Source organism: Eleutherodactylus coqui, chromosome 1 (assembly GCF_035609145.1).
Source record: "Eleutherodactylus coqui strain aEleCoq1 chromosome 1, aEleCoq1.hap1, whole genome shotgun sequence".
NCBI lineage: Eukaryota > Metazoa > Chordata > Amphibia > Anura > Eleutherodactylidae > Eleutherodactylus > Eleutherodactylus coqui.
Window position 1 is genome coordinate 477033042 of NC_089837.1, and position 25523 is coordinate 477058564.

The following is a 25523-nucleotide window of genomic DNA, read 5'->3' on the forward strand; positions in this document are numbered from 1 at the left end:
ACCTGATCTGGCCAGCCAATCACAGCTATAGAAGTGCACAGGGTTGGCAAGTCATAGCAGGAGGTGCCAAAGCCTTCCCTGCATGTTCATTGGCTAAAAAAGCCGCTAATCATGTGGGGAGGAGAGGGTGAAATTTTCTCGAACATCGCGTGGTGCTTGCTTGAGTAACGAGTACTTTCAAGTATGCTAATGCTCGAACGAGCATGCTCGCTCATCTCTAGTTGTGATGCAATAAAAAGAAGCCTCTATAGGAATACATGGGAGATTTTTTTAAAAATCACACATTGCAGAAAGATAAGAGGATGCCGCGATTTTTTTTTTATCTTTCAACATGGCATCAGTGAAAACATCGCAGATAGGAAGGAAACCATTGTGAATCATTGGTTTCATATTCTGCTTTTTTACTATCGCGGCAGGTGAAAATGTCGAAACTTATTGTAATGACTCCCTTTTTCTGATAAATTCTAAATTTACTTTTATGATCAGCGTTATCTTGGAAAACATAAGCAGAATAAAGTCTGCCATTTATGGCTTATTGTCCATGGAGCAGGTTAACAGATGTCATAAAACATCCCGGCATAATGCCTTAAACGTCCCAAGTGTCACTGTTACCCATAGTAACCAACTATAGAAAGTTTCACATTTTTAAAAAAGTTCTGGGAAGTTGAAAGCTAGAATCTGATTGGTTGCTATAGGCCACACTAATACTTTGAGAGCTGACCCTGTGTTGATGATCACACAGTACCATTGTAGGGAATCTTATATCCTTAGGAGCGTCTGACTCTTTCAACATCTGTCAATATGATGTGTCTCTTGGATAATGTGGATGCAACCTGCAGAATCTATAGGTCTAGTTTCATATAGGTTGTAGAGCACACTATGGTTATCATTTAGGTTAGGGTTTCGAACCAAAATATAGTCGTTGAGAAGGCCTAGTAAATTTGCAGCATTACCACAATTTCATCATGACCTCACTGTATGCAAAAAACCTTGTGTAAAAATCAATAGATTTCACGTCTATGTCCACGAGCATGCACAGTTTCCAAGTGTGGAATCCTGCTGCGGTTTCCACCCATACCCGCAGCCATGAGGCCTAAAAAGAAATTTATTTACCCGTCCGGCTGCTGTGCAGGTTTTTGCCGCCGAGGCCAGATCTTCTTTCTTCTGCACGGTGCATATTGAACTGCAGTTACCCGCGCAGCTTCCACAATTCAAGTTTGTCCGTGGACATGAGGCCAAAATCTTTAATCCATAGCCATTGGGAATCACTGAGAGCAGTAACTGCCATGATTTTACCATAAGTAGCACTTACAGTGTTGGGCCTACAGGGGGCACAAAAGAGGAATGCTATTAGTGTCTAGAAAAGCACAGGTGGCATTTTTCTATTAGGGGCACTAAAAATGGGGAAAATGTATAAAGGGGTGGAAAATGTAGAGAAGGTGCTAGAAAAGTGACAAGCCAAAGATATCTGTGTGTCACATTCTGCAGAACAAAAGTTGTAGCCAGGAGAAGCTGTCACAGTGGTCTGGACCAGATGGAGTGGATATAACGGTACTATAATAACTTATGTGGTCTGCAGATTGCCTGTGTAGAGTTGGTATACACTGCTATATGGTCACTGTACTGTGGTAAGATTGTATTTTGTGCTGTACTCAGGGTCGTCGCTAGGCACTTAGGCTGCCTTCACACTTGCGAGAAAATTGTGTGATTTTTGAGTGAAGCGAGAGTGCGAGAAAATGCTGAATTATGAAACCAATGCTTTTCAATGGCTTCATTCCCATCTGCAATGTTTTCTGTCTTGCGAAGTTGCGAGATTTGGAAAAATCGCTGCCTGTCCTATCTTTCTGCCTTTTTTTTTTATTGCCCATGTTTCCCTATGGAGCCTCAGTTTTATCGTATAGCAACGCACGAACTTGCAATATTTGTGCAATGCATTTTTAACATTAGCAACACCTTTTGCCGCCTATCATACGAGAAAATTGCAGGCGGCAGCGATGCGATATTATTTGAAAGTTGGCGCTATACAAATACAGATTATTGTCATTATTTGTCAGTGTGAAGGAACCTTTAGGTTCGCCCCCCCCCCCCCATCATAAGTGCATGGCCCTGAACTTGTCACCTCTCAAGCGCTGCATGCAAATATGTTTTTCAGCAAGTCAGTAACTGTCAATCCCAACTGTCGGCTGGGGTGTGCAGTCTGAAGGGCTGCGGGCTGCAGAAGAGTGTAGTTAGCCGACTCCACCTCCCGAGTCGTGGAACTCGAAATACATGCAATGAAAGGTTTAGGTCGGCTTCACACAGGCGAAAAAAATTGACTGATTTTTATGCGCTGCAACAGCGCTACAAATCACATGTATGTGCAGCCCGTGTTTTCCTACGGGTTCCTTCACGTTAGCGATGTTTTGTAGGCTGCTACATTGCGAGAATACAAAATCGTGTCATGGCTATACAGCCCACGATTTGCTATGTTTTGTAGCCCATGTTTCCCTATGGAGCCTTCCTTTGTGTTGCATCACACGAAATCCTACTGTAAAAGCCCTAAAATAAACCCTATCTGTATAAAAAAAATAAAACACAACAATGCATTACCTAAGTGGCGCTGTCAGCTCCGCCGCACGTCTCCTCGGCAGCTCCGGAAGACTTGCTTGTAGTTTTCAGTCAGCGCCACCTGGTTTGAAGATTCAAAATCCCTGTCTCCAGGGGAGGATGATTGGTTCATCAAGCGCTGCCATTATTGGCTGAGCGGCGGCGCTCGAGAACCAATCACAGCCAGTGCTTCCTGGAGGTGGGGATTTTAAACCTCCAGGTGGCGCTGACTGAAAACTACAAGCAAGTCTGCCGGAGCTGCCAAGGAGATGCGGAGCTGAAGCGCCTCTTAGGTGATGTTTTTTTTTAAAAATGCAGCCAGGGCTTATTTTCGGTGCAGCGCTTATATTTCAAGCCCCCACCCCCCACCCACTAAAAATCCTGGGAAAAGAGCGCTACAAACTTGTGACACAAAATTGTGATATTGCCGTGCAAAAATGTAGCAATATCATACAGTTGCGATATCGCTGCAATTTTGTGTATTAAGTACACAGTATATACACTTTGAGGGCTTATTCACATGGATGTATATCGGCCAGGTTTTCCCGCCCGCCCGATATACGCTGCCCTTCTCTGCAAGGGAAGGAGGCAGGACAGGGCAGGAGCTAGTGTGCTGAGCTCCCGCCCCCTGTCATTGTTTGCAATAGAAGGAGCAGGATTGGCTAAGCTCCACCCCGTCTCTTCCATTGCAAACAGTGGTGAGGGGCGGAGAGGGGGCGGCAGCTTAGCACATTAGCTCCCGCCCCACCTCCTCCCCTTGCACAAAGGGGTAGCGTATATCGTCTGGGCGTGAAAACCTGGTCGATATACGTCCATGTCAATAAGCCTGAAACTGAGTTTTACAAGAAACGCTTAAGAAAATCTGTAATGTTTAAGGCCCCCTAACCACGGGCGTTGCGAAGTCCCGCGGCAAATCTCCGCCGCGGGAGCCGCCGCCGAATCTCCGGCGGTCAGCCCTATCTGATAGATAGGCTGGCCGCAGAGAATCGGGGCAATTCGCAGCATGCTGCGAATTGCCTGCCGCGAGCAGAGAATCGCAATGATTCTCTGCTCGTGGACAGGGGTCAGCACTTTCCATAGCAATGCTATGGAAAGCGTCAGCCGGCGTGATTACCGCCGGCGAATACACGTCCGTGGACTGGGGGCCTAAGTGAACTCTTGTTCTGCCAGTAGTTCCCTAAACATTACAGACTCTACACCAGCACTACAACAGGATTACATTAAGGCCTCATGTCCACGGGGAAAATCAGGCCCGCTACGGATTCTACATGTAGAATCTGCAGCGGGTCCCTCCTGCCCCGCAGACATGAGGGCTGAAAATAAGAATTTAAAAGAATTTACCTATCCGTAGCGGGCGGGGAAGGTCTGCTGTTCCTCACGGCCGGATCTTCTTTTTCGGCCGGCGGATGAATTCGTCACGCCGGCGGCACGTCGTCGACGTGCCGCGCGCATGCGCCAGGCACATCCGCCGAGCCGAAGCAAGAAAGATCCGGCCGTGAGGAAGAGCAGACCTTCCCGGTCCGCTCCGGATGGGTAAATACTTTTAAATTCCTATTTTAGGTCTCCCGCGGATCCGGACGTCTTCCATAGGCTTCAATAGAAGCCCGCGGGAGCCGTCCCCGCGGGAGACCCGCACGAAAATGGAGCATGGTCCAGATTTTTTCATGCTCCATTTTTTTTAAAATCCCTTTTATTGACCATCCGCGGGTATTTATCTAGGTTTTTACCCTCGGGTGGTCAATGCATCCCTATGGGATGCGGATCCGCATGCGGGAGATCCGCTGCGGATCTTAAATCATATTTTGCCCGTGGACATGAGGCCTAAGCCAGTTTGCCCAAAGTTTTTTTTTTAAAAGACTTTACTCTCCAGAAAACAGCTTGGAATGTTTTGCCAAACCAGCGTCTTTGACTCTGTTGATCACCCAGCCGTCCTCCCATCGTTAGCGTATGAACTGCAGTCAATTAACTTAAATACAAGAAAAAGTAATCTCAGTGATACGGGTGTAAAAAAAAACACCAATTCGACTTTTAGCAAGACTCATAAAAAATTCCATGACAAAAAACAAAAATCCATGACAAATCAGAAAATTCCATGACATTTCCAGGTATTCCACGACTTTCAGCAAATTCCAGGTTTTCGATGACGTGTATGAACCCTGCTAGAGGTTCACAGTCCAGAGGAAACGTATCCTGTTGGAGCTGCAAACTACCAAGTCTCCAGCCAGTAACAGCAATGCCAGTTATTTTAATTGGTGGGTTCTTGTTTGTGATCTTAACCCCGGTATGATGTGTATAAGGCTGCATTCAGACGACTGTATATCGGCTCGGTTTTCACGCCGAGCCGATATACATCGTCCTCATGTGCAGGGGGGGAGGATGGAAAAGCCAGGAGCAGGAACTGAGCTCCCGCCCCCTCTCCGCCCCTCTGCACTATTTGCAATGGGGGGAGGCAGAATAGGGGCGGGGCTAATTCTCAGCACTTGGCCCCACCCCACCTCCTTTCCTTGCAAATAGTGCAGAGGGGCGGAGAGGAGGCAGAGAGGGGGCGGGAGCTCAGTTCCTGCTCCTGGCTCTTCCATCCTCCCCCCCCCCCCTGCACATGAGGACGACGTATATCGGCTCGGCGTGAAAACCGAGCCGATATACATTCGTGGGAATGCAGCCTAAGGCTTCATTTACACAGGCGCGATGATTTTCATGGCCACAGCACGGCCGAAAATCACATGAATGGGAAGTAGCCGTGACCAAGTCATGGCTGCAACTCCCGTTTTAGACGGCCAAGGCACATATATGCCACAGCCCCGGGATACCGTCAGCCGGGGAATGGGATTTCAGCTCTGCTAAACTGCCACCCCCTTACCCTCTCAGCTCCTTGCTGGCTTACGATAAGGGGAGGGGGCAGGAGCTTAGCAGAGCTAGTCCCTCCCCCTCTCCAGCTTATGGGAGCTACTAGCAAGGAGGCGGGACTTTAGCACACTAGCTCCTGGTCCACCCCACCCTTTCCCATTGCAGACAGCTGGCAAGGGGTGGAGAGGAGGGGGGAGTTGCATTCGTGTTGTGGGTTACACTGCACAAAAAAAAGCAAAAAGGCCCAACTGATGTCACTATTTGTTCACTGTCTCCTGGCAACATATATAAATACAGTGAATAGGCATGTAGAATCCGTTCTCACTGTAGACTTTCATGGAGGACTAACAGCTGGGAGACGGCCCAAATTAGGACATGCTGAATATTTTTTTTTTTTTTTTAACGCACACGAAAATGCATGTCTGAATACACCAATTTAATTCATTGAGTCCGTACTCAGTAAAAAATATGGACTGAACACGGACAGAAAATATGCCCGTGTGAATAGACATTAAGTCCTGCCATAGGCAGGGCTTAATAGGAAGAAATTTAGGACAGGCCTGGGGGCCTTCACGAGGACGCAGACCGCCATGTCACTTGAACGGTTCCCCATCATGGTGGCTGTTTGGGAGACAGAGGAAGCCCCAGCTCACGGTCAGCATTGACTTCGGCGTCTAAAAGGTTAACGTCTAGGATCAATATTTTGGGGATTTGCATAGGTTAAGAAAAAGTAGGGAGGATGCTGGAAAAGTGCGGCGCCAAACAGATCTGTGTTACTAACTTTTTTGAGATATCATGGCTGAAAAAAGTTATCAAGGCGGTCTGGGTCGATCTGTGCCGACTTCCGTTATCACCTAATTGGTGACCGAAACGCTTTGTAGCGGTTGCCAGGTGAGGGACGTAAGCCTCAATGGGGGCTGCTTTTCGTATTGAGCGCACACATACATCCCTGTGAAGAATGGGGTTGAAAACTTCCTTTAGCGGCCGACATGCCCTTTCATTAGTCTCATCTGCTGACATCTAGTGGACAATCCAAAAACTACACTTCTGTCTAAAATTAAATAAAAACACCAGAAAACAAGGGGGAAAAAACTTGACTACATTTTTTTTTAGATAAAACAACGTTCCTGATAATCCCACAATAAGGGGCCGCTGTCTCTACGGGTGAGCGGGTCATAAACCCTGTGCTGCTTCTTACACGCTCTCTACGACGTACAGAGAACAGCTCTGCCCGCCAGCGCCTTACACTCCATGTATAATGTGCTGGTGTGTCAGGAAAATAAGCGGGTGATACTATTATGAGACGACCCGGCAGCCATGACAGCCGCACAACCCACTTCCGGCAGCCGTTGTGAGGGAGGAGGGTTAGCAGGCTGGTTTCCCGCGCTCCGCTCTACGCCCCGCCCCCTGGATCTTTTGTGTTGCCGCGATAGCACGCGCGCTTCCTCCTCCTCAGAGTGAGGCCGGGCGCAGGCTCCTCCCCCCACCGGTGACGTCACGTTACAGGCCCGAGAGAGTTGGAGGAGGAGCCGAGCGGCGTGCAGCGGCGGCGGACAAGACGGGAAGAAGCAGCGTGGAGCGGAAAGCCGAGAGAAGCGCAGCAACATGTGAGTATGCGGAGGGGCAGCGGGCCGCGGCCGGGAGGGGGCGCCGCCCCTCGGTAAGGCGGTGCCGCGGCATCAGTAACCGGCGGAGTTGAGTCGTTGTTCGCGTGCCCCGCGCAGCCTCCCCACCATGGCGGCTCCCCCTCTGCAGCCGTCCGCCCGTCTCCCGGCGCTCAGGGTGAGGTGAAGCACCGCCGCTCCCTCCTCCCCGGCCTTCTCTCCAGAAGCTTCTGTCTCCGCTCAGCGTGTAATCCGCTTACTCGCCCATTCATTGCAGTGCGCAGCTCCATTTCTGCTCCGTCACCTGCGGGGAGGCAGTGGGGCCGCCGACCCCTGAGGACGCAGCAGCCGGGGTGTGCTGGGGCTCTCGGGCCACTGACCCCGGAGGATGCCGCCACCCAGCAGCCGGGGTGTCCTGGGGCTCTTGGGACTGCTGAGCTCTGAAGATGCCGCCACCCAGCAGCCGGGGTGTCTCGGGGTGCTGACTTCTGAGGGTTGCCGCCTTGCAGGAAGGATGCCCTGGGGCTCTCGGGGCCGCTGACTCCTGAGGCTGGGTTCACACAGGGCGGTTTTGCCGCAGCAGATCCGCCCGCGGCCGCTAATCTCGGGATTAGCCAGCCATGTGGACGAGATTTCTCAGAAATCTCGCCCACATGAGACGGCCAATCCGCTGCGGTAAGTCCGTCTGGAACCGCCGCAGCCGCGGTTTCATAATATGCAGCATGTCCATTCTTTTTTTCATTCCGCTGCGGCCGTGCTTTCCTCTATGGAGCGCCGGCCGCAACGGAAAAGCACGCAGCCCGGCGGCTTCAAAGCCGCCGCGGCTTGAACCGCGGCGGGAATCTTGCGGTTTTTGCTGCGGCCAAACCACAAGATTTCCGACGGGAATACGCCCCGTGTGAACCCAGCCTGAGGGTTGCCGCCTTGCAGAAAGGATGCCCTGGGGCTCTTGGGGGGGCGGCACTGACCCCGGAGGACGCTGCCGTCCCTTGGCGAGCTGTCCTAGGGCTCTCGGGGCCACAGTTACCTGCTTGCTTGGGAGGAGGGAGGTAGTTTTTTTTATAAAGAACCTCCTGGAATATTTTTTCCCCCCCTCCTTTGGTGACCAGATGAGGTGCCCGCGCCAACTGCAAGTCTGTATGCACGCCCATGCTTCCCTGTGGGCGGCCGCCCGTGGACATCGGGCCTAAAGGTACTTTTAATACAGCCCGAATAATTGCTCAAATGACCAATTTTGAGCGGTTGTCGGCCCTTGTACCCTCACGGAGCACTCGGTCGTCATTATGTCTCACTGATGTGGAACGACTGCTGAGCAGCTTCTCGGTCAGTGTAAACAGGAGGCGCTGCATCCGAGCCACTGCCTGTTCACTGTGAACGATCCCCGGCCGCTTCGCTTCAATGACTATCTTATGGAAAGCTTTGCTGGGATAGTCGCTGGTACAGCTGGGGAGTGCTTATGTGCCCGACGTGTAAAGGTGCCTTCAGACTGCGTTCACACGGGGTGGATTTACCCCAGATCCTCTGTGTGGACCCCTCCGCATCGAGATTCTAAAATCTCAACCTCATGCTGCGGAAAGAATCTGCAAAATACACTGTAGACTTTCCGGTGCGGATCTGTCCACCGGCGCTTTTGAGTTGCGTTCCCCGCGGGGAACGTAATGCACGCTTTCCATAGTATTGCTATGGAGAGCACAGCCCCCTGTCCACGAGTGGAGAAGCATAGGGATTCTCCGCTCGTGGCTGGCAAATCGCAGCATGCTGCGAATCGCCAAGAATCTCCGCGGTCAGCCTGTCTGTCAGGCTGACAGCGGAGATCCGTCTGGCGGCTCCTGCTATCACAATCTGAGCGATTCCTCGGGATCTGTGTCTGCACATGGCATTATTTGGAAGTCATGCACACAGTATTGCAAATGAATCGTTTTGAGCCGGGGCGATGCCATCATCCCTCCAAGACGGCAGATCACAACACAAACCTGGCCCCTCCAACTCCTTGCTGCCGCCACCTGTGTATTGATATCCGGGCTGAAATCTTGCAACTGTGCATGCGTCCGTCTTGGCTACCTGTTCCGTAGAGCTCATTCACATGGGCGTATTTCCCTGATGCATGTAGGCAGTGAGTCTATGGATTTCCATTCTTCTGTTCACACCTGCATTGGGGCTTCAAGGAGACAATGCGTGTGAGAGGGCATTGTTTAATACGAGTTTAATAGGGGATTTAAAAAAAGTCACACTGTGCATGTTCGTGACGCCAGAATCCTGGGCATGCACAGTGCCAATCACAGCCCATACGCTATCTCTGCCAGCAGAGCGAATGGGCTGCGATGCTACAACGCTGCGAGTTACTAATGTCTACAAGGGGAGGTGAGGCCGGGTTTCTGCCATGACACTGACTCAGAGGGATGATGGTCCGTTTATACAAACCTCAAACATGACTCCAATCACTTGGTTGCCAGACAAACAGGCAAGGCCAAACAATCAGCGAGCAGACGCTGGTTTGTCAGCATTGAATGCTTGCAGCTCGGTAGTACACTTCTCAGCGTCAAGAGGGAGACGTACAGCCGGCCTATTAGCGATTGGTCGACCACCTAAGCAGTTTCTCTGCCCATATGCAGAGTGTCCACCGGTGCTTGTTACATCTCGCCAACACTTCGCCCAGAGGCAATAAGGCTGCGTTCACATGTATGTAATTTCTGCTGCAGAAAATTTACTATTTTTTTTCATGTCGATCCTATTAAAATCTGTGGATCTGCATCAAAATCTGCACCCCAAGGCTACGTTCACACGCCAAATCTAAGTCATAAAGATTCAGTGTGGATTTGCATTCCAGCTGCCGTGGATCCACATCCGGACTAGCCCAAGTCAGTGGCGCTAAGCTGCGTGCCGATACCGCTGCGTGCCGATACCGCTGCGTGCCGATACCGCTGCGTGCCGATACCGCTGCGTGCCGATACCGCTGCGTGCCGATACCGCTGCGTGGACTTCGTGTCCAGATGGGGCGCATCATGTAGTGCAGGATATTGGGCTCGGGTTCTCATTCCATTGCGATGCAGAATTGGCATGAATTCCGTAGCACATTCCGCCGTGTGAACGTGGTTGCGGTATGTTCACATGTGATAACACATGGGTATTTATGACAACTGTTGTAAAACATGTTTATTAAATCGCTCTGGGTTTACTTGGAGGTTTCCGTGTAGTTTTATGTCGGTACGATAGAAGTGCAAATGGTGTGATAAATGCGCCGTAAAAAACGCACCGCGGCTTTGATAAATCGCAACAGCAGAAGAAAACCGAAGCGGGGTGACGTGCCGAGTTAGGATTAATCAGTGCAATTAGATTCTCGTTCCGCCTTCTAAGGTTACAAACAGGTTTCACACAGATAGAATCCACTTTAGATCTTTCTGCGCAGCTTCCTCCTCTGCACTCGTATGCCGGTGGAGCCACATGCAGGGTGAGCCGTTCACAACGGGCAAATGTGTGCAGATTTCACACTGGTTTTCGTGTCGGGAAGTAGCAGGTCACTACGTTTTTCAGCACATTCAAACCCGTGCGTGGAGAAAAAAAATTGCGCCGTATAGACTACACCGCGGGTTCTACTTCACAGAAGCAAACCAAGCAGAACAGAAGTGAACGGAAGCAAGAAGGTCTGTTCAAATCGAGGAGGATTTTACAGGATGCGGCTTTCTCCGTTTTTCTACTCTAAGGGCACACGTGAGATAAAATTGCGCGATGTGAGTGAAAACGCAGAATGAAACCAATGAATTTCAATGGTTTCGTTCCTATTTGCAAGTTCTATCAGTATATTGTACGATTACGTGTAATCCCTCACCTGATGAAGCGTGTAACTTTCACTTTGAATCACTGGAATACCCCTTTAAGCACAGATGTATTAGTAATGCAGGCGGCCATAGTCACACATCCCCCCCCCCCCCCCCCCCCACATTCTTCTGATTTGTTCACACAAATGAATTTTCAGCCCCCCAAAAACTTCTCCAGGGGGTTGTTTCTGTGGCGAGCTCAATTCAGATGGAACAGGCATGGAAACTTCTGCAATAAATCTGCATGTGGCCTCGCCATTGAGCTGCGGTCACGGAGGATGGAAATCTCGCGCGATATCCGCACCAGGACCGCACGGAAATTCTGCAAGATTTCCCCATAGGAGAGATGGCTGCAGCGGAAACTGCGATAAAGTTGACATGCCGCGGCTTTGACTTTCACGCAGCATGTCAGTTTCATTGCGGCTTCTCCGCAGCGTGCGCAAATCTCATCCACTTTAGGATTAAAATTGCAGGTGGAATTTCCGTGGAGAAAGTCTGCACAGTGATTCCACCCGGTGTGAACCCAGCCTTAAGGATGCAGACGTGCATTTGAATGACGGCGGAGCGGGCCGGGGGATCTTCCTTGCTGCCTGCCTCCATTCACAGTAAACAGGCAGTTTCTCAAAGATTGAGCGACTCCTGTTTACACGGCCCAATAATCGCTTGGTTTTCGGTGACCTAAAAACAAAACGGCTCTTGACAAGTGAGCATTTTCTCGCTCTGCGGCCTGTCGGCAGCTTCTTGTCCGTGAGGAAACTATCGCCCAAATTCACTTTCCAGCGATAATTTGGGCGATCACCCCATGTAAAGGTATCTTAATTAAATGGGTTGTCTTGGCAGCCCCTTTCAATATGCTTTAAAAGGGCTAAGCGAGTGTCTTCGTTAACCCTTTAGATGCCACTGTCTATACTAACTGCAGTATTTAAATGGCCCGACTGAGGGAGTGTCATCTATCACCTGAGTGACTCGGCCACGATGAGACCGCAGACTGCTGTTTGGTTACAATGTCAGCCTGAAGCCTTATAAAGGCCCTCAGGACAGCCATGGATTTCTGTCTATTAAAGGGGTTGTCCCGCGAAAGCAAGTGGGTCTATACACTTCTGTATGGCCATATTAATGCACTTTGTAATGTACATTGTGCATTAAATATGAGCCAAGCAGAAGTTATTCACTTACCTGTTCCGTTGCTAGCGTCCCCGTCGCCATGGCGCCGTCTAATTTTCAGCGTCTAATCGCCCGATTAGACGCGCTTGCGCAGTCCGGTCTTCTCCTTTGCTGAATGGGGCCGCTCGTGCCGGAGAGCGGCTCCTCGTAGCTCCGCCCCGTCACGTGCCGATTCCAGCCAATCAGGAGGCTGGAATCGGCAATGGACCGCACAGAAGACCTGCGGTCCACCGAGGGAGAAGATCCCGGCGGCCATCTTCACAAGGTAAGTAAGAAGTCACCGGAGCGCGGGGATTCAGGTAAGCACTGTCCGTTTTTGTTTTTTTTTAACCCCTGCATCGGGTTTGTCTCGCGCCGAACGGGGGGGCTATTGAAGAAAAAAAAAAACCGTTTCGGCGCGGGACAACCCCTTTAAGCCCTGTCTGGTTGCAGGACTTAATAGAGTGCCAGTAAATTTACAGTACACTGCAATACTGAAGTATTTTGTAACCTGATCAGACAGTTGTCAGTTCAAGCTAAAAAATGACAACTGTCTGATTGCTGCATGTAAAAGGGGGGGAACTTCCTCTGTCACCCATCCAACCAACCTCCCCATCTCCCCTACCGTGATGAGTTGCTATGGCACCCAGAGGTTTGGATATAGCCTTCAGATCTGCCAGCTACAGTGGTCCATGAGGCTGAAATAGTAAGACAAAAATAAAAAGTTAAAATAAAAATATCCAAACCCTACCTTTACACCTTTACTATGTACACAAATACAAAAAAATCACATAAGTGGAATCGCTGTGTTCATAATAAACCAGAGAACAAAGTACATTTTTAACCCCCACAGTGCACACTGTGAAAAGAAATACTAAAAACCTGGCGAAAATGGCTAATTTTGCCTCTCGCCTTACAACAGAACGAAATACAATGTGTTCAAAATGTCGCACATATCAACAAATGGTCCATTAGAGTACAATTCATCCCACAAAAAAAAAAATTCTTTCACAGCACTGTTGACAAAAAAAAAAATAAAGGTCTTTTGAATGTAGCAATAAATGGAAAATACTTTAAAAAAAAATTAAAAAAAATGGAAAAGTAGCAAGGAAAAAATGGTTGGTTTTTACATAATCGGACCGACCTGCAGAGTGAAGTTGCCATATCTTTTATACTGCACGGTCAGATTTTGTTAATTTTGCCTCTAGAAAAAAAAAAGGGAATAAAAGCAAACAAATGTTATGTTCCCCAAAACTGGATAAATGAGGGCTAGAGCTCATCCCCCAAAAAACAAGCCCCCGTAGATGGAAAACTAAAAATGCTATGTCTCTTGGAATGGGGCAACACAAAAGTAAATGTTGAAAAAAAAATTGTGTACAAAAATAGCAAACGTTAAAAAACGGTATTAACATGTATTGCGGCATCGCGCTCAGCCACAGAATGTTAGCGTGTTCTTTATTTTGCGCATTGAATGTCATAAAGATGAAATAATTAAAAAAAAACGAATGTCAGAATTTAATTTTTTTTTCCTGATCCCCCTAAACAAATAAGATATACAATACATAATATACGTCCAAAAAGGATGCCTTTCAAAAATACTTGTCCCGCAAAAAAAAAAAACATGCCTTCTCCAAAAGCAGCCTAAACTGTGAGATGAATCAGTAAGCAGACTACTAAGAGGAGTCGTGCTGCTGGCGCAGCGCAGGAATGGGGTGAGTATAAAACACCGCGCTCCATTCCCTGACGTTTGGAGCCCCATAAGTTGTTTTTTTTTGAGCCTGCGCTTCCGCACACATCCACAGTGAAGAAAATAAAACCTGGGTGGGTAAGCGGTGACATCGGCCGTGGGCGGGGTCGGATTCCGCTGCGGGCTGCTGTATGTGGACACCGATCCACCTGTGGACGCGAGGCCTCTGCCGGCTGCCTCCGTTCACTGAACAGGCAGCCATTCAAAGATGAACGACTGCCTGTTTATGGAAGTTACTCGCTAGTCGTTTCATTTTCAGTGAGCTTGAAACCAAGCAGGGAGCGGCTAATTAGCAATTTGTCTCTTATTACTGTCAGTCCTGTGTTTACAAGGGATGACAGTCACTCATTTTTGCCCTTCACTTGGCTCGTGTAAAAGTATCCTGGGGGTGGGGGGTCACGCGGAAAGGAGTTTCCACTGCATTTACAGTAGCAGCAAACTGGACAAGAGTTTGAAAATCTCGTCTACAAGCTGAAGAAATAGCCCGCACTGGGAATTCACTTGCGCCGTGGCATGTCCATGTTATTGCCGTGTCCACTGGTAAGTCAGCCCGTGTGGACCCAAGCTTTACATGAGCGCCTGACTGCTGTCCCAACGACGGTGAGTGTAAGCAGAGCGTGCCGGAGATCTTACCTCAATCATAGACTGAACGACTCCTGTTTACACAGGGGGAGAAGTTAGTCGCTAGCTTTCAGTGATCTGAAGCAAAGCGACTCCTGAGACCTTTCTCGCTCGGTACGCGGTCACTGGAGGTTTGTACATGGGACAGCGATCGACAAAAATCACTTTCACACAATTACTCTGACGATAATTGCCCGGTGTAAAAGTACCGTAAGTTGCTGGTGGAGCTGCTGCCGTTACAGTAACATGGAGGGGTGCGGTGTGGAAACCTAATTCTTGGCATCTATCCTGCACAGCCATCTGTGTCTGTGATGGCTTCTAAGGGGAACCTCGGCGAGTTGAGATTCCCCAGACCGCCCGCATGTTGTTGGATTCCTCCCTCTGATAAGGTGCAACGTGCTCGTTACTGCAGCGTCATTCACTCTCCATGTAGCGCCTATGTGAGGGGCTCCTGGGATCCAGTGCTGCGATGGTGTGGAGAGGGCGAACTGAAGCTGGTGGCAACCCAGTTAATGAAGGTGTTTTAGACAGCGCCATTGTTTTTCTGTGGTAGTCTGAAATCATGGGGGTTTTTTTCACTGCTATTACAGTTTCCACCTGTTGAGGTTAAAGGTCATCTTCTGACTAGTTCTTGTCTTGGCATTACCCCATGTGATTTAGGACGCTTTTACCATGTTTCCCCAAAAATAAGACAGTGTCTTATATTAATTTTTGTTCAAAAAGGTTTAACTTTTTTACATCTATAGCTGCCTGGACACTATTTATATTGACTTTTTTTAAATTAACTGTTAGTAGGGCTTAATTTTAGAGTAGGGCTTATATTTCAAGCATCCTCAGAAAGCCTGAAAAATCATTTTGCATCCTCAAAAATTCAAAAAAAACCCCTGCTATGTCTTATTTTCAGGGGATGTCTTATTTTCAGGGAAACAGGGTAGATGGAACGATCATTTTAAAAAGGTTCAGTCGGTTGAAGCACGAGCCAACGGCCAAGAAGAATCGTTCGCTTTCGTTTGTCCATTTTCTGCAGGGATAAATACCATCGTTGGCTGTTCGGTTTAAGCGGCGCTCATCCAGTCCTTCTCGTTCGCTTATACAGGGACTGAATGATTCTCATCTGAACGAGCCAACGAGCATCTGTCTAAAACAGGCTGCATGAACGTGAGCGAGTTGGCGGTGACATCACTCGACCGTTCAAACGACAATTGGCTCATCTAAAAGCACCGTTAGTGGATTCCTGAACTATCAGGTCTAGATCTGTCTTATTTGACGATTCTACCGCGGTTTGAGCGGGTTTTCTGGCGTCCATTGCTTATAGCAGCCCATCTCTCAATAGGTTGCACTAGTTTTGTCATAGAAATGCATTTTGTTTCATAAACAACATAAAATGCTGCAAATTGCGCCGGGTTTAGTATCTTCTAGTTTGCTTTTTGGCTTTCCAGTAAAATTCTGTCTTATACAATTTTGTCCTTTTAGTGCAAAGTATGGTAGTTTGTCATTTTAATGAACACATTCGATTCTGTAAAATGTTAGAACAACATAGATTTCTTCTGAACACAGCGCCACCCTTTGTAATTTGTCTGCTATTGCAGCTTAACTCCCATTTGCTGCAATACCACACACGACCCTATTGAAAATGGTGGTGCTGTGTTTGGAAGAAAGCTGCCATGGTTTTATTTTTAACCCTGTACAACCCCTTTTAAAAGAGATCAGTCATGGGATAAAGTTAGTGGAGCTGGCCGTATGCATCTGTGACTGAAGTGGAGGAACATGGGCACCAGGTATGGGGACTAAAAGCTTTTAACACATAGTCAAACTTAAGTTTAGGATTAGAGGGTCACTTTAAATTCCAAAAAGCGCGCACATAAAATATTACACTCCACAACAACCTGTCGGGTCCTATGAGCCCATAAATGTAGTTTGTGGGCTCATAGGGCTGGGGGCTGCGGAGTCCAGGGGTGGTGTCTTACCAGCCTACAGACCCGCCGCTCCCTGTAAGGAAGAGACTCTGTTCGTGCGCTGAAGTAGTCCGTTGTTTAGAGTCAGCGGTAAGTTTGCGGCTGACAGCGCTGGGACCTGGCGGCAGGTGAGTGTAACAATAGCGGCCCCCAACCTACTGTATGAGCCTATAAACTTAGTTTATGGGACTCCTAGGACCGGACAAGCTCCCTTTTGAAGCAGCTCCCCAGAGGGGCTCTCCCAGAACATGTTGTTCTTTGCCGCATTGTTTGAGTATTATGCAATTGTTGTGAATGTCTTTAATTAATTTTTTCTTTGTCCACAGGCAATCAGCATCTGCAAAGTGGTACGATAGGAGGGATTATGTCTTTATTGAATTTTGCGTTGAGGACAGCAAAGAAGTGAAAGTAGACTTTCAAAAAGATAAACTAGGCTTCAGGTAAGTGCTGTGGGTGAGCGCACCTTCTGATCGCTGTGACGAGGACCTGTTAGTAATCGCCTCGTTAACTGCTGGTATCACATAAAAGGAAGGGTCTTATTACAACAAGCCGTGCCAGATGGCTACTTACCCCTATATACAGGGAGGACTAAAAAAAGCTCCTTAAATACCAGTGCCAGCCACCTGCCTCCAGTGTAGAGTACCAGTAAAGGCTGCCACATGCCCATATGTAGATGACTCTTCTCCCAGTTGTCTTCTCTGCCTGAGCTCAGTCAAACTTCTTAGTATGTTTGCAGCAGCATTACAGAATTAAACATACATGGGCTAAATGGACTGTCCCGGGTTCATACAGTTCGTGGTTCCTGCAGCATGACCCTGCTGATGGGTTCACTTTAAACTTTCCTTCATGGGACTTGGGCTTTGTTCATATTCAGCATATGCTTTTATTCTACTTTTTACTATATACTGTACTTGTATGCAAAGTAGAAACTTTAAACAATAGAACTAATTGAAGTCTGGACAGCACCTAAACGCCCATATACATGTAATGATTATCACTCCAAATTTGTTCAAGCAACTGAAAATGAGCGATAATCGTTAAATGTAAACGCAGGCATCGCGCACTTTTCGTTTAAACAATGATTTTAAGGTGAACTTAAAATCCATAGTTCGGCTACTGACAGGTAAAGCAAACCGTTGTCAGTAGAAAACAGAGTGTTATGTCCACGGGATCTGGCAGATAACAAGGTAATCTGCCAGCGGCCGCTAGCAGAACAGTTCAGCTGTCTGCACAGCCTGGCCTGTGATTAATCACATGCTGGGCTCTGCAAACAGTTCGTGGAGGCCCTTTTACATGTAAAAGAAGATGATAGTTTTAATGGCCCCTAACACTTCATGCAAAGAGCTCACTAAATCTTTCAGACCTCAGCGACTATCTTTGCGTGTAAATGGGCCTTAAGCTGCAGGATGTGATGCTTGACGAGTGCTACTGTGACCCATTACAATAACCAGTTGTCTTGTGCTCATTACTGATTGTCTAGTAAATTGGCATTCTGTAGTATTACTGGCGGTTTTTACTCTTAGGAATTTAGATCTGGAAAATGGATCTGCTCTTCTTGTCTGTTCTCGGCGCATTACTTGCATTGGAGCCCACTGGCTTCTAGTTTTGTCATTAAACCAGTGTGCAATACTACAAGAGCTTTTATAAAGCGGTCCGCCATGCTGCTGTTTCTGGCTTGCCTCCCAGTCCAACCTTCATGCTTATCAAACAATGTTCTGTGGTTTTCCCGCTCTGCCGGCGCTTAGTTATTCCCCTTGTGATCTGTGTGCTTTGTAGTTACAATGCCTCTTGACACTTGCAGCAACAGCCATTCAGAGGACCTGTACACACCCGGTTAAATGCCAAGGGCAATAAATTCTGCCATTATTTCACTTAGAAATCTGTAATACATACACTAGTTACACACTAAAGCTGGTCATACACACTTAAAGGGTTAATTTCCGGTTTACAAGTGATGGCGTGTCACTAGGATAAGCGGTCACTTTGATCGGTGGATTCCAACCTTTTGGGATTCCAAAGAGCTGTAAGAACGAAGGGTTATTCCCATCTCATAAAAACTTTACAATTGGGGGTTCGACCTCTGGGGTCTCCACCCATGCTGACAATGAAGGGGCTCAGATCTGCAGACGTCAGATAATGTAGTGATCAATCATGCAGACAACTTTTTGGGGGCTTTTTGCAACCAATCACAACAGCTCTGTTGAAGAAATATTTCCAACTAAACTGTTCCATACGTCTGAATGGGGTAGTTTCTGCAGCAGTTGCTTGACTTACATGAAAGGGATAGTCGTAGAGGTTTCTGGGACAATTCTGCCATATGTGAGCTTAATCTAAAGGGAAATGTTCCTTTTGGCATTTTTACTTTTTTTTTGTTTTTTTCTTTTTCTGATGCTCCTTACCAACAGACTAGAAACTCGCTGCATTGATATAAATGGGAAATCGGTAGTTAGCAGTTGTCCGCTGAGGAAAACCTGACCCAACTTTGAATTTGCAGCAGATGGGGGGGGGGGGGGGGGATATAAAAACACTTCATTGACTTAGCGAAAAGTTGATTTTGACTTTTCTACAAGTAGGTCGAGCTTTGATGAATGGGCAGAATCGCACAAACCATTAAATTTACTATAATGCCAGAAACTGTCAGGACTTATAGTATAAATCAACGCCATCCCATAGCTGGTGTATTTTGAGTCTGGTTCATGGACATCTTCCTCAGACGATTGAGCCAATCTTCAGCTGGCCAGAGGAGGCATAGCGCTTGGGTGAGCAGATCCCCACTGATCAAAACTTTTTAAAATGTCAAAAGTTTTAAGAAAGTTTGGTTACACTTTATGTATGTAAAGTGACTATAACACTTTTAAAGAGGTTGTCAAGTTACAAAATTATAGTTTAAAATTAGAGCCTAATGACTGAAAATGAAAGCGAACTTGCCATCCTCAGCCCCACAATTCCTCTGGTCTGTGACAGCGGAAGTCAGGAGACCGCTGCCTGTTAGAGGCCACAGCGTCGGCTCTCTGATCTCCCGGCATCATAGCGTCCAGTATGTGAATGCTGATGCCAGGAGAGCAGGCGGTGACACTGCGGCCTCTGGCAGAGGAATTGTGGGGCTGAAGACGGGTAAGTACACCTTGTTTTATTGCCAAAGCTGAACTGTATTGTCTAGTGCATGGCCTGCGTACACAAAACGGGGATTCTCCGGTCTCGTGAAAATCAGACCCTGCAGAAAACTCAATTTGAGTTTGTTTCATAGTCTTCTATGCCATTATCTGAGAACACACACATTGGTAAAATTGAAGGTAAACTACTAAAATACTGATCAGTGATTTCATGAATGCTCTTCACTATTTGAGCCCTGGTAATAGATTTGGCTTTATAGGTTCATTGAAGTAAAACCTGACATGAATATATTAATTGCTTAAATGGAGGAAATGCCTAACCGTTTCAGACACTTGTATTCATTTGTTTCCCCTTCATTTTGTAGTTGTCTGGGAGGAGCTGATAACGTTAAATACTTAAATGAAGTCGACCTGTATCAGTCTATTGATCCAAATGTGAGTTCTTGTTTTTCCTTTTATTGTATATTAAACTGTTACAAACGGCACCTTTCTGTCACCACCTGATCTGTGTAAATGATGGTATCTGCCAAGACCACTTGTAAGTCCCAGTGCAAGAAAAGGTCAATCTCTTGACAGATTCTAAAGTATCTAATATTAATCCTTTCCAATCAATTAATTTTTTCTCATCCATTCTCCCCAGCTCCAAAAAAATTTTCCCTTCACCCTCCTGATCTGACAGAGTTCAGGAGGGTGCAGGTGCTCACTACACCGTGGGGGGGAATGTGGAAGTATTGCTGCTGCATTCTGCCTCCCGGCTTGGCAATCACGTGACAGCTGGGGTCAGGTGGCACACAGCGGTCACATGATCAGGCAGAATGCGGAAATAATACTTCCGCATTCTCCATTCAGGCTCCCGACTCGGCGATCATGTGACAGCTGGGGGTCAGGTGACACCGGAGGTCACATGAACGCCGGCCGGAATCTCCGTGCATTACATAGCACTAATTGAGCGCTATGTAATGTGTAAAGGAGAAGGCAGAAAGGGTTAAAACCCTTTCTGCCTTCTCGGGGGTCCTTGATGAGGATCAGTGCAGGAGTGTATCTGCACCCCATGTGTCTGATGATCGGGCGCAGATACACGCCTGCACTGCGGTGTCAGGCCCGACATCGGAGCTGTGGAGGAAAATGTCAGGGCAGGCCTGACATTGGATTGGAAAGGGTTAAAGTTAATTGTACATGGTCACCACATGAGAGCAATGTACACCAGCAACGATGGGGAAACGCCAACCCGTCTTCAAGCATGGTGAGTTTCCATCAAATGTGGACAGATGTGAAATACCCTTTCCATCTCCCGACTGCTCTCCAAGCTGAGATCACCACCTGAGGACTTGGTTTTGTATATGCTTGGTGCCGTGTATTGTGTGGCCGTTGAACTATATGGTGACTATGCCAAATCTAAGGTTTTTAATATTGACGTTCATTACAGAATGGTTCACTTTCTCACCACACAATGTGTCTGCGCTCCTCAGCTTTTCTTGCATTCTTATTGTATGCAAAAAGAGAGAATAAGGCTGCTTTCACATCGGCGGCGTGGGGTTCTGTTTTCCTGCTCCGTTCGGGAAGCAGGAAAGGGGAATCCCTGGCTGAACCGGTCCATGTTGTAACGGAAACAGACCCCATTGATTATAAAGGGCTCCGTTTTGGCTTCCGCTCAGCTGCTTGCCATTTTACCGGAAGAGGAAAAACACTACATGCAGCGCTTTTTCTTGTATTTTGTATCGAATCCACGACAGAACCTCCAAGCGGAGGTTTCGGCACAGATTTGATATCTCCCTTGTAAACTGGAAGTAGATATTTAGAAATCTAGCTTGTGAATGTAATAGATGGCGGTAACACATCCTTTGTAGTTGGGAGATTGTTCCATAAACAGTTGTGCGGAATACCGCACTGAAGTGCATGGCTGCCTCCACTTGTCAGCATTGGGAGTGAATCAGTAGCTCGCTCGGCTCACGCTCTTCTCTTCTCCTGACAGGAGTCTAAACATAAAAGAACAGACAGATCTGTCTTGTGTTGTTTACGGAAAGCAGAATCTGGCCAGTCTTGGCCGAGACTGACAAAAGAGAAGGCAAAGGTAGTGCTTTTTTTTTTCACTAACCTCACATTTCTTATGTGTATTGAACTGTAATAAGTCACTGCTTTTATTCCAAGTTTTGAAACTCATTGGTTATATATTTTTAACAGCTCAATTGGCTTAGTGTGGACTTTAACAACTGGAAAGACTGGGAAGACGACTCCGATGAAGACATGTCCAATTTTGACCGCTTCTCAGAGGTTAGTGAAATATTCATCTAGTTTCTTTGTTTTGAGACATTCATACAACCTCCAATGCCTGGGATGGCCTCATGCCTGCTATATTTTACAGATGATGAACAATATGGGAGGAGATGAAGATGTAGACTTACCAGAAGTAGATGGTGCAGATGATGTAAGTTTGTTGGGATCTTAGTTTGTCTTATCGTACCGTATAAGGCATTTCCACTAGTGTTTTTGCTTTTTTTTAATCGCTGTTTTTGTTTTTTGGGGGTTTTTTTGCTGGTTTTTGAATTGTCTGTAAGAATGTGGTTATACACAAGTAAGGCCAAGGTAAAATTCTGTTTGGCCTGCTACCTCGGTGTTTCCCTATGAGAGTAGATGTTGAATATAATCAAGCAAATTTCGGTCAATGTCAGAATTTTTTCACTTATTTTTTGTGTGGGACAAATGATACTTTATTTTAATAGATCAGATTTTTTTTTTTTTTAAAGGGTTAACAGCTGCAGTCTGCGAGCGCTGATTGTGGCTGTTGCCAGCTGGTGTGAGTTGTCAGCTCCCAATCCCCCTCCATACAAACCGCATGCCGGAGGGCATCTCATCTGTAAGACTGAATTCAGCAGCTTCATCCTAATGCCCCTTTTTACACGGGACGACAGTCAGCTTAACGACTCCACGAGCCATCTTCTGACCGCTGACGTCACCGCTCTGGATGTTGGTGCTTGTGCAAAGCGTTTAGACAGACAATTTTCCGCTGGCTTCTCGTGAAGCACTGAGCAGGGAGCATTTACACGGAACAAGAAGCCAGTGATGGGCTTTATGGTGACAACGTTAGTGATAACGACTTACAAATGAATAGTGAGCATTTTTGGGGGCGGTTGTACTTTGCACTTCACGATTATTCAAATTCTTTCGTTTGACAGAATTTTGAGCTATGCCAGTTACGTGTACATGGTTCATTAGTCTAGAACTAGTGTAGCATTGAGTCGGCTGGCAGGCAGACCGATAAAGGCACCTACCAAAAGGGTGTATTCACACGTTGTTGATTTGATGCGGTCTGTCTGATTTTGCTGCAGATCTGCACCAAAGTCTGATAAAATGTACAGCAAATTGGCAACGTGTGAATGCACCCGCAGGATTTTTTTTCCCCTAAAATTGCATGCATCACTTATTCTGCAGGGTATTTGTCAGAAGTGCTAAAATGTTGTGTTTTTGTTTTTCTTCTTTTAGGATTCACCAGACAGCGATGATGAAAGTAAGTTCTAGTCTATTATACACACAAACACCCCAAATTTTGTATTGTGCCTGTTACAGAATTGGCTATATTTTCATTCTCGTGTTTAAGGCTGCCTGTCCACAGGCGTTTCTTCAGTGCGATCCCCTCTGCGATAATCCAGCCGCGCGTAACGCGTTGCTATGGAAAGCGTAGCCATGGCGTCCACGAGCAGAAAATCATAGCGATGCTCCGTTCGCGGGATCTAAATAGTGGCATGCCGCGATTCTCCGCAGTGATCCCCCGCCGCAACGGCCGTGGACAGCTGGTCTAACTGTATTAAACTTTCATGTCTAAAGAGGCTATCTGGCTGCTTAGATTACATATCATAAAGTCTTCATACTTTACCTCCAGTTTACAAATTGCAGCATTTTTTTTAGTTCAATGCAAATAACAGCCCTTTGGTTGTATGATGTGTTGACACAGTAGGGAGGGGAGCAGTTTGCTCTGAGCAGCAAGACTGACACTCAAGCCGAATAAATGAATCAAAACTTCTGGCCCTTCTCAACTTTCAGTGTATTTCGGTGAGAAGCTGGAGACTTTGGTACTGGAGGTAAACTTTATGGAAAGACTATTATTAAATGCTTAGTGGCTGAAAAAACCCTTAAAATGTATGGATTAATTTTGTAACCTGTCTTTTTTTTATTTCTTCTAGAAATGCCTGACCTGGAATAAAAATAGAACATCCTAAAAGAAAACAAAATGCGGGAGGAGGGTGGGAGAATGGGTGGAAAGAATATTTCAACACACTCTGCAACAGTTGCTGATACCCAAGTTGTAAATACAGAGTACTTCCAGTCAGCCTCGTACGTGTATCACCGAATGGCGCTTACCAGGTGGTAGAAGTTACAATTGTACAGGACATACTCAAACCTTAATACTAAGGAGCTGCTATTTTAAATTTGTCTTAACCATAATACATTTGCGTGTATTGTGCATCCCTAATCACATGTGGTTATAATAAGTCTTCATTTACTCCCGGTTTACATGAGAGCATGTGTTCTCCAAAATTAAATGCTGAATTGAAAACTACAAAAAAAAAAAATCAGAACCACTATGACATCACTAAATAATAATTCTCTGAAGTACATTGTGTATCCAACCGTAGTGTCCTCAGCCAAGGTAGTTCATTCACGGTCACTGACAGAGGGTGAACTATTTACAACTGGAATCTTGAGTTCTTCACAGATCTATTACAATTGATATTTATAAGGGAATTGCTTATCTTTAAAATTTGACATCAGGAGTGCTCCCAGTACTGGTTCCATCCGATCTTACTGAACCAGTAGTCCCGAGTGTCCTGCAGTGGTTGTACTTCTATATACAATGATTTAGGGTTTCTGGATGCAAAGTAAGGTGTATGAGCCTATCCCATTTGTAACCATGAGTCCTGTACAATTGGTCTGACCCTTTGCATTTCCACCTTGGAAGAGTGTAGACAGCTGTACATTGTTTCTCTCATCAGTCTATACATTTAGACCAAATTGTATTTGCACTGTCACAGTATATATTAAAAAGGAAAGAGTAACAATGTTAATACACTATACTGTTTTGTTTGTTCTTTATTTCTTTAATTGGGTGAAATGCCTAAGTTGTATTGGAATTGATGGGGATTTTTTTAATTGTCTGCATTATTTCTAATAAACTATTAAGAGACTTATGATTATTTTATTTATGTATTAATCGCATCAGATGGTCATATTTTTACATTTTACTTTTACCCTTTCCAATCCACTGACATCTTTCAACATTCCGATTTTGAAGCCTGTACAGCTCCGATGTCGGAAAACGTCCTGCAGGGTATTACTGGCCGCTCTGTTGTCAGGGCCTCTCCAGCATGTCACATACCGCAGTACTGGCTCTAGCCAGCAGATGGCGCCATTGTATAATGGCAGAAAGAGAAAGGGCCCCCTAGGAAACCCTGAATCCAAAATTGAATTTGAAAGGGTTAAAAGATTTAGACAATAGTACAGAAATCCATGCATTTATTAAAGGAACAGTAACCTTTGAATTGAATAAGAGTAGATGTGACATACATTGGTCAGTGTTTCATTCTGGAGGATTTTTTTATTTTTTTGCAGCTCCCGTCTCAAACAAATTTTGCAAAGAATACATGTATGTTTCCTGCTCATTGCCTCCATCTTTGGTTGACAGATGGAGGAATCGCTTATACTCCACCTTCTTGCCTAACTGCCATTCAACTATGGTATTGTGAAAAGGAAGGAGAACATGAGTGATATCCAGGCCCATGTAGACTAGAAGTCTTTATATCATTGTATTGTTTAAATTGTAGATGAGCTGAATATGTTCAAATGAGGAGATTCTGTAAATTATTTTTTTTTTTCCTATTTGCGTTCCCTGCTACTACACCACATGGAGGTTGACCCTTGATCCCTATTGGGACAAGAATAAACTCAAAGGCCCCTCGCACCAGCATTTCCTGTCCTTGCAGCTAGCAGTTCTGTAAGACATCTCCCTGGTGGTGTGAAGCTTGGATATGTTTTATATATTGGCTTGGGGTTAACTAGATTGAGATGTTTGGAGTTAGAAGTACTCTTGTGCTACAACT

The 25523-nt window shown here is 46.4% G+C and overlaps 1 protein-coding gene across 1 annotated transcript; it reads left to right on the top strand.

Moving 5' to 3' along the window:
* The first annotated feature begins 6886 nt into the window (after nt 1–6886).
* PTGES3 (prostaglandin E synthase 3) lies at nt 6887–24614 on the top strand. Its single transcript, XM_066584745.1, has 8 exons — nt 6887–7040; nt 16645–16758; nt 19797–19866; nt 21404–21502; nt 21613–21702; nt 21794–21856; nt 22912–22936; nt 23610–24614. Coding segments are annotated over exons 1-8 (483 nt in total). The 5' UTR covers nt 6887–7038; the 3' UTR covers nt 23630–24614.
* The last annotated feature ends 909 nt before the right edge of the window (nt 24615–25523 follow it).

Coding starts and splice junctions, on each gene's coding strand:
- PTGES3 (XM_066584745.1), top strand. Junction 21,503..21,612: donor TGACAAAAGAGAAGGCAAAG/GTAGTGCTTTTT, acceptor TATTTTTAACAG/CTCAATTGGCTTAGTGTGGA. Junction 21,857..22,911: donor AAGTAGATGGTGCAGATGAT/GTAAGTTTGTTG, acceptor TTCTTCTTTTAG/GATTCACCAGACAGCGATGA.